Source organism: Drosophila sulfurigaster, chromosome 4 (assembly GCF_023558435.1).
Source record: "Drosophila sulfurigaster albostrigata strain 15112-1811.04 chromosome 4, ASM2355843v2, whole genome shotgun sequence".
Classification (NCBI taxonomy): Eukaryota; Metazoa; Arthropoda; class Insecta; order Diptera; family Drosophilidae; genus Drosophila; species Drosophila sulfurigaster.
The window spans coordinates 875,350-893,419 of NC_084884.1; the positions used below are offsets into that span (position 1 = coordinate 875,350).

An 18,070-nucleotide genomic window follows, 5' to 3' on the forward strand; every position below is an offset into this window, starting at 1 on the left:
AATTGGTTACAAACATTTTGTGCGAAACATTATACCAAAATGTACATAAATAAAATTGCTACCCATTTGGAATTAATAAGCATGTTTTAGTTGTATGTATACTTATTGAAAATACAATTCTTGCAACTGATCATTGCATACGACAAATGTATATGAATAATTGCTTATTGACATTAGTTGCTATTGTTAAAGATACCTAATTATTTGATATTTAAGATGTATATAGATGTTTGATTCATGTTGTATAGACTACGTTAATATTTTACTGTGTTACTGAAATACATAAAATTCGTACTAACTGTAATTGTAAGCGAAGCAAATAATCGACAAATGTATTGGCATTTATGGCATACATAGATATATACGTCATTTCGGTTTCGTCACTGGAAACATGCAAAACATTCTAATAAATTAGTACGTACATACTATTTACGAAGTTAAATAAGTAAAATGGATTTAAGAGGCATATTATGGAAAATACATATGTAATATGTATGTATACCAAAACTGTAAACTTGAAGAGGAACAATTGTTAAGGACTTATGGTTACTAAAATATAGTTTACGATATGGAAAATGAAGAAAAATTTCGAACTAATAAAAATAAATTAAAGGTTTCAAAATATCTATAGGTATGTTGAAGTCAATTTGAGTCTTTGTCTTTGTTTTTGGGGTTTTTCGTTCTATTGGAATTTTTATTGAATGATGAGTATTTTGTTGTCCACATTTTTGCATTTGTGTTTTAAAAATGAATACGAACGATAATTTGACAATTTTAACCTAACTTGAATTATTTCCCGATACTTATGCTCCAAGAGTAAAAATATATGTTGTGTACGTATATTTATTTAAAGGCAATTGATTTTCTAATTAACTTCATTGGTATTTTTATTGTGAGCTAACTTTGTGTATGTTTAACCGAATTTTTCGGTGGGAATGCTTTAGGGAAAGCAAAACCATAATAGATTATAACTTCCTATTATTATTTATATAACACAGGTATTATTTTTTTGCCGTTTCTCATCCCTTTTTTAAATGAAAAAAAAAAAAATTAATTAAATTTTTTATAAACTCATTGTGTTAGACATTCATTCATTTCGTCATAGTCTCTACGTACAGTAGCGAGCAGAGGTAGTTTCATGTTTGACATTGTGGGGTAACTTTTAAAATACGTGTCAATACCTCCGATATTTATTCTTTTTAAATAAAATGTGTTATATTTTAATGGGAACCTATTTGAAGAAACAAATTGTACAATTTTTAACAACAAAAAAAACGATGTATACACGTTTTTGGTGTTTTGAAGTTTTTTCAATAGTTTTTTTAAATACCAAAGATAATCACATCCGTGAATCTCGCGACAACGGAAGCATTTATATATATAAGCATATATTGGTTAATTACCATGAACTCCAAGTCTAAAAAAAAAGACGATAAAAATGACGAAGTCCGTGCAGTCGACAAATTTTGTTGCCCTACCTGAAAGATCCCATTTCAACAAAATTGTGAACATTCGAAAAGTGGACTAAAATCCAAAAATTTTCAAAAATGTTAGTTATAGTATGTCTAAGAATATTGACAGTAAAATGGTAAAAAAAACTTAAAAAATTTGTAATTAACTTTTTGCGATTTCTTATACATTTTTAAATTAATTTGCTATTTTTGTCCTTCTATTTAAAAAGAACAGTCAGTAGAATTAATGTATACTTGGAGTCTTTGGAGGCACTCACACAGTTAACCACTGCTTGCTTGTACATAGTTAATAATGTGTGCATAACTGAGACTGACGTTTCTTATACTCCACTTCCGATATTTTCCATTTTGACTATTTTATTAAAGTTTAATAATAATGGGCAAATATTAATATTGAGCGAACCTCTTCATTTTGTATGCAATATATGGTAAATTGGATGTCTACAAATTGTTATTAAGGTATGTATATTAAGCTGAAATTATTTTCGGTGTATTTGTATATTTTTCTTACATATACAGGCCCTAAAGTCTATTAACATTAAACGAAAAATAATAAATCTAGAGGCATACAAAATTCTATGTTTTTCTTTTATCAGTCGATCTACTTTATAGACTTCCATACTGAATCAATCTTTTTTAAATCAAGATTTGTTAGGTGAGTGTGTGTGATTTTTCTTTTTTTTTTTTCGTTAAAATCTATGGTTTTGAGTCTCGATTTTCTGCACATAATTAATCATCAACAATGGAACAAACAAATTGAGATATATAATCGTAGTCAGCTTCCTACCGGGGGTCTATTTACACCCTGTTGTAGAGCTTGATTTTGAGTCGGAGGTGCCTGTCGCCAAGTTGAATTGTTGCCAGCTGCAGAAACAGTAGAAACATTTGCGTGTCCTGATGTCATTGTTGGATTGTTGCCTCCACTAGAAGAATTTTTGGTCGCAGAATTGCTGCCGTTGTTAACTGTCCCATTAACAGAAGTAGAATTTACATTATTAATGTTACTGCTGTTACTGTTGCTAATAGATGCTGCTGACGATGCAACCGCTCCGACGACTGCAGGTGGACTTGCAATAGAAACCACAGTGCCGTTAGCAGAATTGGTATTGCTTGCGGTGTTGGATGCATTGCTGCTGCTGCTGGTACTACTTGTGGCGGAGTTTGAGTTTGTACCGGAACCAACGCTGCTGTTACTGGCAGAAATTCCGCTACCGTTTGATGTAATTGTCGAATTTGTCGAGGACGGAGCCTGTGGCGGCAAATGCTGTAATATATTCTGAACTTCATTATCGCCTGGTGACTCCGCATATATTGTCGTGTTGCCGAGCACACAGTTATTCAATGCCATTTGCGCTTTATTGGCCTCTTCCCGTGTCGTATATTTACATAAGGCAACTCCTTGGTTCAAATATTGATGAAAACTGATAAGAGGGCCATGTTGCATGCACAAGGTACGTAGGGTAGAGCCATCAATCTGAAATCAGAGCAAAATAAATCAGCATTATTATCATTCATTATAGTAAGCAAACGCAAAAGTGAATGTCAGAAATCGCAACCATTCGATTTCCATTCGGTGGTGCCACAGCTCATTCCGCCAACAAATTTTAAGCTGAATGATTCGGTTATTAATCAACTTTCATTCCGCTGGCTTTAAGTGCTGCAACCTATTCAATTGAAATTTTCGAAGTCAAGGTTTGCGGTGCGACATATTATAATTTGATTTTGATGTATTATTCAGGGGTGTCTTGCAATAACTGGTGGTTTGGGAAATCACAAATTTCTAATCATTGAAAAATTGGAACTACACAAAAATCTTTGTAGTATAAGTTGTAAACACTGAAGTAGATTGCCGACAAAAATTATAGTTTTAAAATTTAAGTCCACAGAATATTATTATTTTAACACATTTTAATCACTTTTAGCATTTTTGTGCACTTTTAGCATTTACGTAATTAAATTAAACATATTTTACTTCAACTAAATTTATAAAATTTACATTCCACCAACAAGATATGATATAGTGAAAGTGAACTCGGAAGCACCAATTTGTGAATGTGAGAACAAGAGCACCGCTGATAAGGCAATTGAGAATAAATCGATTTCTCAACTTGTCAGTATTTTTTACATTACCTGCGCATTAAGATTTTTAAAAGTAGCCAGCTAGAATTCCAAGAAGTATTGGCTGCAGTCCAAGTTGTGTTAGTGTTGGGAATACCACGATTAGGTAGCCAGCCATTGGAGCTGCCAGCAATTGCGGATGATGAAACTGTAGTTGCTGTAGTGACACCTACTCCACCAGATTTATTTGTGCTCAACCCAGGCGGAGGTCCTCGAGACGCGCTTTTGCTTAAAGAACTAGTCCAGAGCTCTGAGGTGGCACACTGTTGAGCGTTGTCTGACCAACTACACATATAAATATGATAAATATGTGAATATTTTTAATTAATATAATTAATTACCTAGGAAAATTTTGGTTTGGATTAAAACTCCAAGTCGACGACGACAAACTAAGAGGTGGAAGTTCAGTCGGTGAGCTTTTGCCAGCAGTGTTGGCAAAAATATCAGCATCTTTTGGCGTCGGATTAATAGACAATGGAGATCGAGCTACGCTGCCAGGAGTTATGCTGGGATCATCTTCAATGCTTTTGATCTGAGAACCCTTAAAAATAAACTTCTGCTTGGGAATGTTATTGATAACAGGCTGCAGTTCTACAGTTACCTTCCATGGCTTTCCTGGTTCAAACTCCTGCACTAGATCGGTATAAGCAGCTGCCGCTGTTGAAGCGACTGTCCAGTCTTTGTTCTCATTATCATTTGATGTATCTGGCCAACCATCACCAATGCAACGTCCAGTTGACCAAGTGCTACATTAAAAGAAAAATGTATTATAAATGCAAATATTCTCCCTCGTACACCCTTACCCATCATTTTGTAAACCCAACGCTCCCATGTTGTTGGAATTGCTTGAAAGAGTTTGCTTTGTTGTACCGGGAGCTCTTGAGAAATCGGTGTTATCTGGAGCAATGCTATCCTTTTCTAATACTGGAAGCTTCCATTGGTTTAATCGAGATTGCTGATTGGGTGCACCTTGATATCCACTTTGCTATAAATATTATGAATACAAGTAAGACAAATTGAAATTAATATATAATCTTTTCATTCCTTCACGATATATTAAAGTAAGAGCCTTCAGATGATGGGAGATGCCACCTTTTGCTTGTTCCATATGTCTCCTGTAAACTTCAAGTTCTAATACGGTCTTAAGTAAGTGTGTTCCGTTCTCTTAAGAAATTTGTTGTGCTCCTTGATTTTTAAACCCAAATGGCATTTCTAAAACGCTTTAATTGGAGCATCCCGTTCATATAGAATTTGGTAACTTGATCTTATGTATTTGGATTTGTAGCGGCCGAGTGCAAACAAAAGTATTAATTATTACCGTTAGTTTTAAGAATTTGTCTAGATACCGCTGATACGGAACCTAACATACACAGATATAAAGATATTTGGAAGAAATATAAATAGCGATAATACAGGCATTTAAGGAGAGCAAGGCAATGGCCAGAACACCAAAAGAGATGGAACATCAACATATCGTGACTAGGTTGACGAATCGGGATTAAACAGCGTTTTGAATTATTGGTTTAAATTGAAAACCTTAAAACCTTCCTCTTTTCTAATGCCACAGAATATGCAGAAGACAATCATCAATTATAATTTTCGAAGTCAGGGCCAGCATTGGCACTATTTTTACTTTCACTGGTAGCCAACAAGTTAAATGCCCTGAGCAGTCTAGTCAAACAAATATTGGGGAAACTGTAAAAATAAATAAACTGAACGGGTGAAATACCGCTGAAATACTTAACCCAATGTCGAACGAACGTAAGTTATGCAACTAAAGCTGGCCGCTCATGGTAGTTTTCACTCTATATATAGCTTACAGATTGTCTAATAGTCTAACTATTGTTTATAGATTACTCAATGTTATAAAATTAATAAAATTGACAAATAGTCTCATTAATAGATCATACCTTGTTAAGATTCAGCTCAGAAAAATTACCCTGAAGAGTTGCGATTGCATCGTGATTTCTTAAATAATCATTTGACACGTTATTTAAATGTCCAGATGAGTGCTGTGGCTGTTGTTGTTGTGAATTTTGTTGCTTTAAGTAGACAGCCTGTTGTGCGTTGATTTGGTTTTGTAATGTTTGAATTTGTTGTTTATATTTAGCTATGGCCACATTAACAGCCATTGGATTAGCATTGCTTCCACGAGAAAGAGATTGCTGCGCTGCTTGAAGATGCTAAAAATAAATAAGTTTATTAATATAAAATTAATAAATTACCAATATTTTTTAAAAAGGATCAAACAAACCTTTATATTACTAAGTAACTGATTTAATAGATTTAAAGTTGTTTGCGTTAAGGGCTGTGTTAATATTTGACTCGATATAAATCCGCTATGTATTGCCAATTGTATTTGCTGTCCCAACATACGAATATGCTGACCGGATGGTTGATTGTTCGCATTCGAAGTGATATTTACTGTTGCTGGTGCTGACATCGCATTTGATGCGTTTTGTTGGCAAAATGCGACTGATGCATTTGGTGCATTCACATTAACTGACTGAGGTCCTCCACCGACGGAGACATTATGTGGCCCAACACCTTGATTCAAATATTTTTGCACTTGTAAGGCAGCCATATTCGGATTATTGGTTCCTGCAACGCCAGTGCCGCTCATATTAGCCAATAAGTTATTCTAAAGATAAAAGACAAAATTAATAATAAATTTAATGTGGCCAGAGCAACAACGTAAGAATAGATGAATATGGACAAGAGAAACAAACCCAGCCACATAATTTTAAGATAGCAGTTTTAACTCCTTATTTTAGACCCTTCACAGACTGGCACATATACTATAAGGGTGTGTGAACACGTCGTTTTTCAATACAACTATTACTCTGGGTCAGATGTGTCGCACGTATGAATGTAGAAGTTCCAGTGAAAAAGGCATTCCATGAGAGACCCAATAAAGTACGACGAAAGTGGTATAAAGAGCTTATCGCTACTGAGTGTAGAAAAATGCGTATTTGATTCACAACATAACGCCACAAAAACAATGATGACAATTTAATAAGTATTACTGTATTTCTGATTGATGTATAAAAATAAAAATAATAAAACCAGAAAGAAAACTACAGTCGAATTTTTGCCATATAACATTATATCTTGATTAACATTTTCAACTATCATATGATACCATACTTTCAGGAATCAAAAATACAGTAGTTTTGATTGTTTGTATCAAAATTCGCCCAAGTTAGTTCTTCGCCAAGTGCACTTGCAAAATGAATACATTGACCATAACAAAACTATTGAAGGAAAACGTTGATCTTTTCAAAAAAAAAAAAAACAAGTAAGAAAGCTACAGTCGAGTGTACTCGACTGTGAAATATATTTTGCGGTATTTTTCTCAAAATATACCGAATATGATGCAAAAATACTAAAAATACATATATACCGGATGGTATATTTGGTATATCGGTATAGTACCGCATTCAAAATATACCATAGACGGCACAATATACCAGATTGTCAGCCAAAGCAACTAAGACCCTAGTAAGTAGGCGTTTTTGCCCATACACAAGTATTTCTTTAATAACTTCGACGATTTTATCTGAATCATAAATACTATAGTAATTATTGTATATACCAAAATTCGCAAATCTTCTTATTCAATTTTTTGGATTGAGGGGGCGGAAGTGGGCGTGGCAAAAATTTTAAACAAGCTTGATCTGCGTGCAAACATAATAAATGATGTCGAAAAAATATAGCTCTATCTCTTATAGTCTCTGAGATCCAGTGTTTCATACGGACGGACGGACAGTCACACAGACGGACAGATGAACATGGCTAGATCGTCTCGCCTGTTGACGCTGATCAAGAATATATATACTTTATAGGGTCGGAGATGCCTCCTTCTACCTGTTACATACATTTCCTGCCGGCACAAAGTTATAATACCCTTCTACCCTATGGGTAGCGGGTATAAAAGTGCTAACGATCGTTGATCGTGTTCATCTGCCGATAAGAGAAGAAATAGAAGTGACAGTGAGAGCTCTGTATTGAAATTATAATTAATATTCCGAAATGTATATTTGGAACCAATTTTTTAATTACAGCTCTATCTATATTATACAAGATCTCGATGCACATATGGACGGTGATGAGTGTAATATCTCAACTGTTGACACAGCAATATTATTCTGAAGGAATCAACAATAGGGGTACCTATTATGTATGATTATTTTAATCGTTACACATTTGTTACATTTTTAGTCCATCTTATCAAAAATAAATTACATTTAATACTATAACTTTATATAGATCTTATTCTACAATTTTTGAAAATTAGATTTAGCCAGACGCTCAAACAATTTGTGATTTTTGCTTTTTATAAATTGTGTTCCCATCGGTTAGAATGATAAGTTTTAAATGTGGTTACTACTGTAAAATCATTATTTTTATGTAATAACTTTTCCGGTAACAGATACACATACTCAGAATGAAAATGAAGAAATGAGCAGATAATGATAAATGGAAATTTTATCTTGTCTTAAAGATGATTGTAGTCATAAAGTAGTCCTCCCAACTACATAATTATTATTTTTCATGAAAGGCTTAAGTTCTTTTTACTCCATTCTTCGTTTAATTCAACCTTCTACTATTTTGAGATAACTCAAACAAACACAGTCGTCTTCACAGAAAAGCAATTACAAAAACCAAAGAACATGCTGACCGACTGAGCTCGACTCGATTATATTTAGTATATTAGTACTTACCGGAGGAAATGACATCGAAGGTTGAGCTCCGCCACCAACAGGATAGCGTTGTGGTGGAAATCCTCCACTGCTTGTTGCATTCGAGTGGTCAGCATACGAAGCAAGCGTTTCATCGTGTCGTCGCCAACCCGTCTCCATAGCTAAGGATGATGAATTCGCATTGGCACGTAGCATTTCAGCTGCTTCCTCAATGTTCATGTTGGAACTCAGTAAGGCGCGTTCTACGTCATCTTTTTTAAACCCATTTTCCACCAAAATGCGAAATTGCTTGCTTTGCTTAACCATTTCTGTACTAAGCACATTGACATTAATACCACCAAGTTGTTTTGTTGCTGCTGCTGTTGCTGTGTTTTATTAACAAGACCAGTGCCATGAGGCCAATCGGATGTTAGATCAGCACCATCAACATTCCCAGCAGTTGCATTTGCATTGTTCCATCCAGTAGTTGCATTTGTTGACAATTTCGTTTGTTGTTTACCCCAACCACCAGGTGAATCATTCCAGCTTGAGGAGTTAGCAGCAATTTGTGAAATAGCTGTACTTGATTTATCATCGATCCAATTATTACCGGAATTACCAACGTGTCCATCTTCACCCCACGAGTTCGCGGCAGAACTATTTCTGTTTGCAACATTACCACTTGGATGCACCCACATGGCAGTCGCGTCAGGCTTACCATGCTGTCCACTTGGTCCACCGATAGCGCTAGCTAGACGCGTTTGCGGGCCTACCACGTTTGTCATTGGATTATTAGGATTGCCACCTACCGGCACATTGTTAGCATTAACAGTGCCACTGGAACTTTGCGTTCGCATTAAATGTGATCGTCCCATGGTTTCGTTCATATCTTTCCAGTGTGCACTGCTGCCACCTCCTCCAGGTACGCGAGCTTGTTGTTGTCCCCATAGAGATGTGCCGTCATCATAATTGGGTAGATTTCGTCGCTGTGGTGGTGGTGATGGCTCTTCCCAACCAGATATCTGTTTCGTCATATCTTTGGGACCACCAACTACAGCTTGAGCTGATCCCCACTGACCGCCAAGATTACTAGATACCGCGCCAGCTATAAGATTTGAGCTTGTCACATTACCACCAGCCGCTCCAACACCTGATCCCACCATTTTGTTAATCTGCGACTGCAGTTGCTGATTGTGAGCCATTGGCTGATGGTGTCCCCACATTTCGGATGTACCATTAAGACGTCCTGATATGCCGCGTGGATCACCTCGAATCGGATCACGTGGATCAATCATGCGTAAATCGCGTGGATCACCCCAGATGGACCGGCGCCAACACCCGCATTGTGATGGTATCCGCACGCGGATCCACATTTCGTATATCCATGGGACCACCTCCTCCACCCAGTGGACGAATTTCGCGGGGATCTCCCCATCCATTACCACCATTACCAACATTGCCTCCAACTGTTCCCGGTGCCGTAATATTGTTTCCGCCACTTCCACCTAGAAATGAATGTAAGCAAAAGATATTAGGATATATGGAAAACAGCTGGTAAAATATACAATCGAGTGTGCTCGACCCGTTATACCATTACGTTGTGCTGGAATGTTCTTAAAATATACCGAATTAACGTACCAAAGAATACTAAAATATACCAAAGGCTATGCTTTGTAGATCGATATACTATTACATTTAAAATACAATATAGAGATTCAGATATACCAGATTGTCAACCATTGCAACTATAACCTGATAGCTGCAGCTGCGCTTTTGATATTAATATTTATAACAGGTATAAGGGAGAAGACTACTATCACTTATTGGAAATATAATTGTATTTTATTCTATTTTGAAGTTTTTCTTTAACTACAGTTAATGCAATTAAAGAAATACAACAATATGGGAATATTACTAAAAAAAGCAACTAATAAAATCACTCTTAAATCCGAGGAATTTTTAGTATAATTATGTAAGTGAATCAAGTGGATAATGAGAATTTTTAGATGAATAGTAACGATATTCAACATTTTGCTGCGAAAAAATCCTCCGTCTTCTCTAAGCGAACCAAAACGCATAGGTCAAAGGGTAAGTTAACATGTTGCAAGTTATGCAACGGTTTCAAATTGCCATTCTTCATTAGATGTGAACTGCAAAACAAAAATCTATACCACGTAAATATACATGGAAGCGAGGAACGTGAGCCTGCCTGACTACCTATTATGCAGCCATTTAAAAAAAATATATATATATATATACCTAGTACCCCTAGTAATTGAAACATTTCAGAATACTTAATAGATTTGTACTTACATCCTGCACTCACTGCAGGCAATGTTCCAGATGTGGCGCTACTATTATTACCAGATGATCCCAATCCGACATTGACGCCAACCCCGACAACGTTCTGTCCCCATTGCGGGCCAGAAGCTGATGGTCCAACGCTTGCAGCACTTACTCCAACCACAGTTGTTCCAGCTGATGCTGTTGTGTTACCTGTCGATTGACCCGTCCACACGCTTGATGTATCCGCACCATCATCGTCCTCACCCCAAGTCCCACCCAAATTTGATGATGGAGTGTGACCCCACGATGGCTTTGGTACTTGTTGTGCGGGCGGTTGGCCTCCGTTTCGTAAATTCGATTCCCATAAATCGGTGCCATTATTGATGTTGGGTTTCCAGATTGGAGGCCCCCTGATTGATCCTTATTGGTCGGTTCGGGTGAGCTAGGCACCTCCCAGTTAGTATCTTGGTTAACATGTTGGCATCCCCAGCCGTCCTGAGAAAAAGCGCTTCGCGCATTATGTTCAATTTGACCAATTGATGTTTCGCAGTAATTGTAGTAGTAATAGTGGGTTGTAATGATGTACCATTCCCATTACCGAATGCAATCGCGACTATTCCAGAATCGACTTGGCGACCGCTATCATCGTTGTCATAAAAGAACTCACACGGCCTTTGGTAAAATTTTGTTATCAATGGTTAAATCGTTTTCCTGCTTGTTTATTGTTGATATTTCGGTTAGTTCCAAAATACGATTCGTTGCTCAGTGTATTGAAGCCTTTAAATAAACAAATAAACATTATTTAAATTAATAATGTCCGAAGTAAATAATTTAAAATACGTGCAGTTATACTCGATATTTATATAGAAGTTCATATACACGATACGATACTTATAGAAAGAAGTGTGGTGATGGATGAAAGTCTCGTGTATATTCTATGGATTTATTCACTCACATTTAAGAGTGTATGTATGTACATATATAACAAACTTGACAACTCTGGTCAGTCAGTCATTGACGCAATCACGCTAAGTCTGTACTTCTCTTCACACTTATGCATAGATACACACACATATGCTTTGCATTAGAAATACATATCCGCGCACATATGTATGTATGTAATATGTAATTATACAATACAATCTAAACTACATACATATTTATAGCTGCTGAAAATCAGTTGAGCAAACCTCAACTATTTTTTTCAAACACACACATATACAATATGTATATGTATACATATATAGCAGGTAACTAGCTTTTTATTTTTGTATAATTTTAATTGAGTAATTTATTAAAGCCCTTTCATTTTAATGATTTTACAAGTATCGATTAAATCCAATTTTTTCAGTATATATATATATATATACATATCCATATATATTTATGCACATATTCTAAAACACTCATATAAAAATATAGATACACACATGTACATATGCCTTTCTGTAGGGATAAATACACATACACAATATGTTTGTGTGAAGCCAAGCCATTTGAACGTTTTCACATATGTACATATATGTATGTATGTGCACAAATTTATGTATGTCTGCATGCATGTGTATGCTGAAGAGTATGATTATATGTTATATTTAATTCGTGTTTCCCGAATAGCTCCAAAGTGCACATATCAATCACTACTTTATATTGATCTCTCGTATGTACTCACTAAAATGTATAAGTCTTAATTGCCTTTTTGTAACCTCTTTTTAACGAAAATGCTCGAAACTACACGTTCAACGGGACGGTACAATTACTACAATATAAATGGCTGATTTTCCAATGTTGCCACCTACTGTAAATAACATTCAAATTGCATCATTTTCATATTTGATAATGAAAATTTAATTTAGTCGACAAGTAAAATGCAATTTTTACAATTTAAAATAATAAACACTCTTGAATTATTTTGTAAAACATCGGCAACAGTAGCTTATATAAAATACACAGAACGTGGCAACTCTTCTTTTATACTTCTAACTATTTCATTCCAACTAATGAAACGAATAGGACAGATACATTGTACACTTTTGATGTGTGTACATGTTTGAATAAATTTTTTATGCATTTAAAAAGAATATATGTAGTTCAAATAAGTTTACTTTATAAATGTAGATATACAGTATATACATATATATACGAACATATCACAAAGAAAATAAATGTTACTATTATTTTTTTATATTCATATTTACTTTTCACATACTTAAAGAAACACTTGAACTCTCGCTCACTCTCTTTTATAATGATTGTGTGACCACATTATAAATATTGAAAAATACTAAAACAATTGAAGGTTATAAATTCTTCGATAAAAATATCCACAACAAAGTCACGTCATCAATACGTTATAAGGCCTTTTTTATTTTAAAAGAAGTTTGGGTACGATTGAAATGTTAATATATTTACATGATCTTTAAAAATTATAATTTTTAATTGAGGCGCTCTTAGATGATCGTAATAAATGACCTGAAAAAAACTACATTTTGCAAGCTCCACAAATTAAAGAACAGACTTTTTTCTTATGGGTTTTCATTGGGCGAACGTAACATTCGACTTTAACGGAAAAAACGAGGTTTTTGGTGCAGTGGAAATAGGCTAATACGCTACATTGTAACCTTTATGTGCCTAATTTTGGCACGGAAGTTGTAAAATGTCAAAATTCGTGACCACACATTCATGCATGCTCCGGTATTCACTTTTCGTTTTCAAAAAATTGGAAAATTGGTGCTCCTGTTTTCACTTTCACAACATTTTTGGGAATTGCAAAACGAGCAATTTTGTCTTGCTGAAATGAAAAGTAAATGCCTTTTTACATTAAATCGGATCTTATTTGCAAAAGGAATACAAATAGTTGACTCATTGGTTTATTATCGTTCTTTTAAGACCGCCACAAGATCAATTAGGCTTGTAATTATTTTTAAAACGACTAATTTCTGACCCCACCTCAAATTTGGAAATAAAATTTTGCCGTCGGCAACAACAAATTTCGTTTTGGTGAGCGACCGATAAATCCGACACCATGAGTTATCGCCTAAGCTGCCATACTTATGGTGAAACGGATGGCATTGAATTTGCTGAAGTTGGCTAAAATATGTTTTTAAAATTTAATTTATTTAATTACATTATTTAAGTGCTAAAATTGTATACAAACATTTTTGAAATCACCAGAATGAAATCAACTAACACACACATATGTATATCATTCAGGGGAAGCAGAAATCATCTATGCAGGATAAAGTTATCCTTATGTGAGTTCTATCCACGCAGGAAATTGGACATACGAAAGACATTTTTCGCTTTGTTTACTTCTGACCAAAACACAAGTCAGCTGTTTCAGAAGTAAGAATTGAAACGTTTCGATATTAAAAGGATGACCAAAAATTTGTGAAAACCAGAGCACCTAAAAACGAAAATCTCGGTTTTAGTCCCTAAACGAAAAGTGAATACCGGAGCATGCCTGATTATTATACCCATAGGGTAGAAGGGTATGATTACTTTGTGCCAGCAGGAAATAAATGTAACAGGTGGAAGAAGGCATTTCTGACCATATAAAGTATTTTATACCGAGACGATCTAGCCATGTCCGTCTGTGTGTCTGTCCGTCCGTCCGTCCGTATGAAACACTGAATCTCAGAGACTATAAGAGATAGAGCTATTATTTTTTCGACAGCATTTATTATGTTTGCACGCTGATCAAATTTGTTTCAAATTTTTTCCACGCCCCCTTCCGTCACCACAAACTAAAAATAATTTTAAAGCTAGACTGCGTATTTTTGTATATAGAATATAGCGATTGTGATTCCTGAAAATTTGGTTGCGATCCTACTTACTAGGGGTCTTATAGTCTATTGTCACTGCACCCAAAACCTTCGTTTTCTTTGGTTTTTCCGTTCAGGCCGAATGTTATATTCGCCCCATGTAAAACCCATAAGAAAAAGTCGGTTTTCTACGTTCGCGAGCTACTTTGAAATAACGAACGCACTTTTTGGGTAATTACGCGATATTTTGATCGATATGACAAGTGACATTTAAGTGCGCCAAGGTATGAAAATAGAAAAATAAAAATTGTATTTTGCTTTTTAAAGCAAATTTTTCATATTTTAGATGAGCCAAAAACTCGAAAGCCGTCAATATCGTGGAGTGGCATCCACGAGGCTATGTTGTTCGAGTTATGGGAGGAGAAATGTGCCTTTTGGCCAATCCACCAAAGCGCTCCACAAGGGTGCCAAACTCCTCCCTATTAATTCGAAAATTATCTTCAAAAATTATTCGTTGTTTCCAGGAACATCGCACTCCCAAAAACACCCATGCCGTTGCTAAAAAGTAAATGTATTTATATAAATATTACATTGCTGCTAGAGGTGGAGAACTATCGATAGTCGGCGCCATCGATAGCGAGCGATTTTTTCTCTCAAACCATCGATAGTGTCGATAGTGCTATCGATAGTGTGACGCTATTTAATTGTTAAATGTAAAAAAGCTATAATATGAAATTTAAACAAAACTTTATTATATTCTTAACTCTTCAAAATCAAAAAATACATTTTATTTGTTGCTTTTATGTTATACGAATTAATAAATCATTTCATTTAATTAATAAACATTTTCATTTAGCTTCTTCGTAGAGCCATTTGTTCTTATTGAGGAACAATAACATGTTAATGTTTTCCTCCTTCAGTCGAGTTCGGCGATCGGAGACTATTTGTCCGGCCTTGCTAAACATGCGCTCGGACTCCACTGATGTGGCGGGTACGCACAAAAATTTAAACATTACGGTTTTTATAAGTTCCAGATCCGTTTCGTTCATCTGAAATTAGAAACAAAAAACTGAATTTACTGAATTTCACTTAATACAAATACATTGCACTTACCCTTTTCGACAATTGTTAGGAACTTCTTCATGCTATAACTTATTTTTACTCTTCACTTTCAACAATATTTTTGCTTTCCAATATATTTTTGCTTTGCGCTGTATTTTTGATGTCCACTTTCAGCTATATTTTTTCTTTGTGATGTGAGACGCCAAGTGCAAAACTATCGATAGTGCAGGGCTGCCATCGATGGCGGTGCTATAGCTCCAAACCATCGATAGCGTCGATAGTGCCATCGATAGTTCTCCACCTCTAATTGCTGCCAGCAAATCTACTTATGTACATAGCCCCAGACTGATGGCGATTTCTTTACTATTGGCAATGGCCTATACTCTATACTCCGTTAATTTTTCCTCCACTTCGTCAAAATCCTCATAAAAATCCTGCAATTTAAGAAAATTTTCCATTTTAAAATGCGCGTGCTTTTTTAATTGTTCGCTAACTCGTGTTTACATTTGAATAGCTGAAATTTCAGAGCGGCCATATTGAGAAATTTACCATTGCCCATATTTCTCGGTTCGTGCCAATGGAAACCCCGAAACGGGACTTTAAAAACTGAGTGAAGTGGACATAGGGTATTAGTTGCTTTGGCTGACAATCTGGTATATTGTGCCGTTTATGGTTTATTTAGAATGTGGCGCTATATCGATATACCAAATATACAATTCGGCATATTTTTGTATTTTTAGTATATTTTGAGAAAAATACTGCAATATTTTGCTTTTATTCTAAATATCTAGCGGGTATCTCACAGTCGACTGTAACTTTCTTACTTGTTCTTAAAAATATTTTTTAGATTTTTGGGTAAAATTTCATAGCGATATCTCTACGGGAAATATTTATGGTCGTGGCTCCATATAAGCCCAACCACTGTGAAGTATAAACAAAAACTTTCACGCTGCTGTTTATGTTTTATTTATTTCTTTTAGATTTCTCCAATCAATATCGATATTTCCGTCTGCTTCCTGGCGGCCTTGTTCACTATCCTGTGCCATTGCCGAATTTTCCCTTTTGTTTGTCCTTTTCTCGTTGGGTGTTTGTCTCTATGCAATTCATCAGCGCATGTGGCATAAGCGGCCTCTACATTGTCACAGAGGATTTGCAGCCGGTCACGACGGATCTCGTACATATGTACGTTGTCGTCCTCGGCTGCAGGCCCTCTGACCCGACTCTCGAATTGAACCAGTCTGTCAGAAACGGTGACAAAGTTGTTGAGAGCCATTGTACGGGTTTTACTAATTTTCGCCTGGACAGATCGTGTGGTTACCTGACGATGCACTGCACCTAGGGGTGTTGGAGCGTCGGCAAGTCGTCTCGGCAATAAAGGAGTTTTGGCAGACGAAGTAGCAGAAGGAGACGGACGATCAATTTTAACATGAAATTGAGCTACAGGAGTTGCCTTTTCCTTGTCGCCTTTGGACGAAATACGACGAGCTGGAGCTGCTTTGAGCTTGAGTGAGTGTTTAGAATCTTTCTCCCCATACTATACTATGCTTCGACTCGGAGCAGACGGAAATATCGTTATTGATTGGAGAAATCTAAAATTTTTAAATAAAACATAAACTTTGTGACGGCAGGAAATGTATGTAACAGGTAGAACGAGGCATCTTCGACCCTATAAAGTATATATATTCTTGATCCGCATCAATAGCTGAAACGATCTAGCCATGTCCGTCTGTCCGTCTGTGTGTCTGTTCGTGTGAAACACTAGATCTCAGAGACTATAAGAGATAGAGCTAGATTTTTTTCGACAGCATTTGTTATGTTTGCACGCAGATCAAGTTTGTTTCAAATATTATGCCGTCTATAGTATATTTCGAATGTGGTACTATATCTGTATAACAAAAATACAATTTGGCACATTTTCAGTATTTTTAAAAAATACCTCAATATTTTGCTTTTATTCAAAATGGGTGGGTAGTCGAGCACACTCGACTGTAACTTTCTTACTTGCTTAACCTACCTTCCTTTCCTTTCCTTTCCTTTCTCTTTCATCGTTCACATTCCACTCCTCTTACAAAGTCTACCCATTTGTGGGCGATTTCTTAATGTACTATTGTTATATAGTGGTGCACATTATCCATTTTCAAAACCCATATATTATTGAGCAAAGCAGGAGAAGCCAGCTACTATATGAAACCTACAACAGCACCAAACGAATTCGTTATTCGTTATATTAATAATAGACAATGCGGTCTTCTCTATATATGTAGGTTGCAAAGTAGGGGTATAGTGACGTCATCACAGGAGAATTGTATGAGGTCCGAGACGGTGGAATTATTCCATCTTCTAAAAGCTCTATTGATGCCACATGATGACAGGTGTGACCAGGTGTTCTTTGTACAAGTTTTAATAAAGACGTCATTGTGCAAGTTACAAATCAAAATTAGCGAAGTGAAAGTGTTCTTACTTACCTACTCGACGCCACCCTACAAACATTTGGTCCTTCGAGCCGGATATCGCTCGACCCAAGCAACAGCAATTGGTTAAAGATAAGTAATACATTTTTTTCCATACATTTTTTCCCTCGTACCTTATACGAGTATATATGTGACACAGCATACATATATATAAGTACATAAATGATTCCACCGGCAATTTCCGCTATCTTTTCTACTTTGTAGCCACCACCACA

The 18,070-nt window shown here is 35.8% G+C and overlaps 1 protein-coding gene across 1 annotated transcript; it reads right to left on the bottom strand.

Moving 5' to 3' along the window:
* Positions 1-691: 691 nt before the first annotated feature.
* Positions 692-11,152, bottom strand: LOC133846883 (protein Gawky; the record flags this gene model as incomplete). The annotated part of the gene is given in 13 exon segments (XM_062281593.1): positions 692-2,256; positions 2,258-2,946; positions 3,581-3,875; positions 3,932-4,131; positions 4,192-4,336; positions 4,394-4,575; positions 5,501-5,773; positions 5,845-6,231; positions 8,315-8,638; positions 8,641-9,590; positions 9,631-9,777; positions 10,586-10,967; positions 10,970-11,152. Coding segments are annotated over 13 exon segments (4,212 nt in total), but the record flags the coding sequence as incomplete, so codon positions are not given.
* Between the last annotated feature and the right edge of the window lie 6,918 nt (positions 11,153-18,070).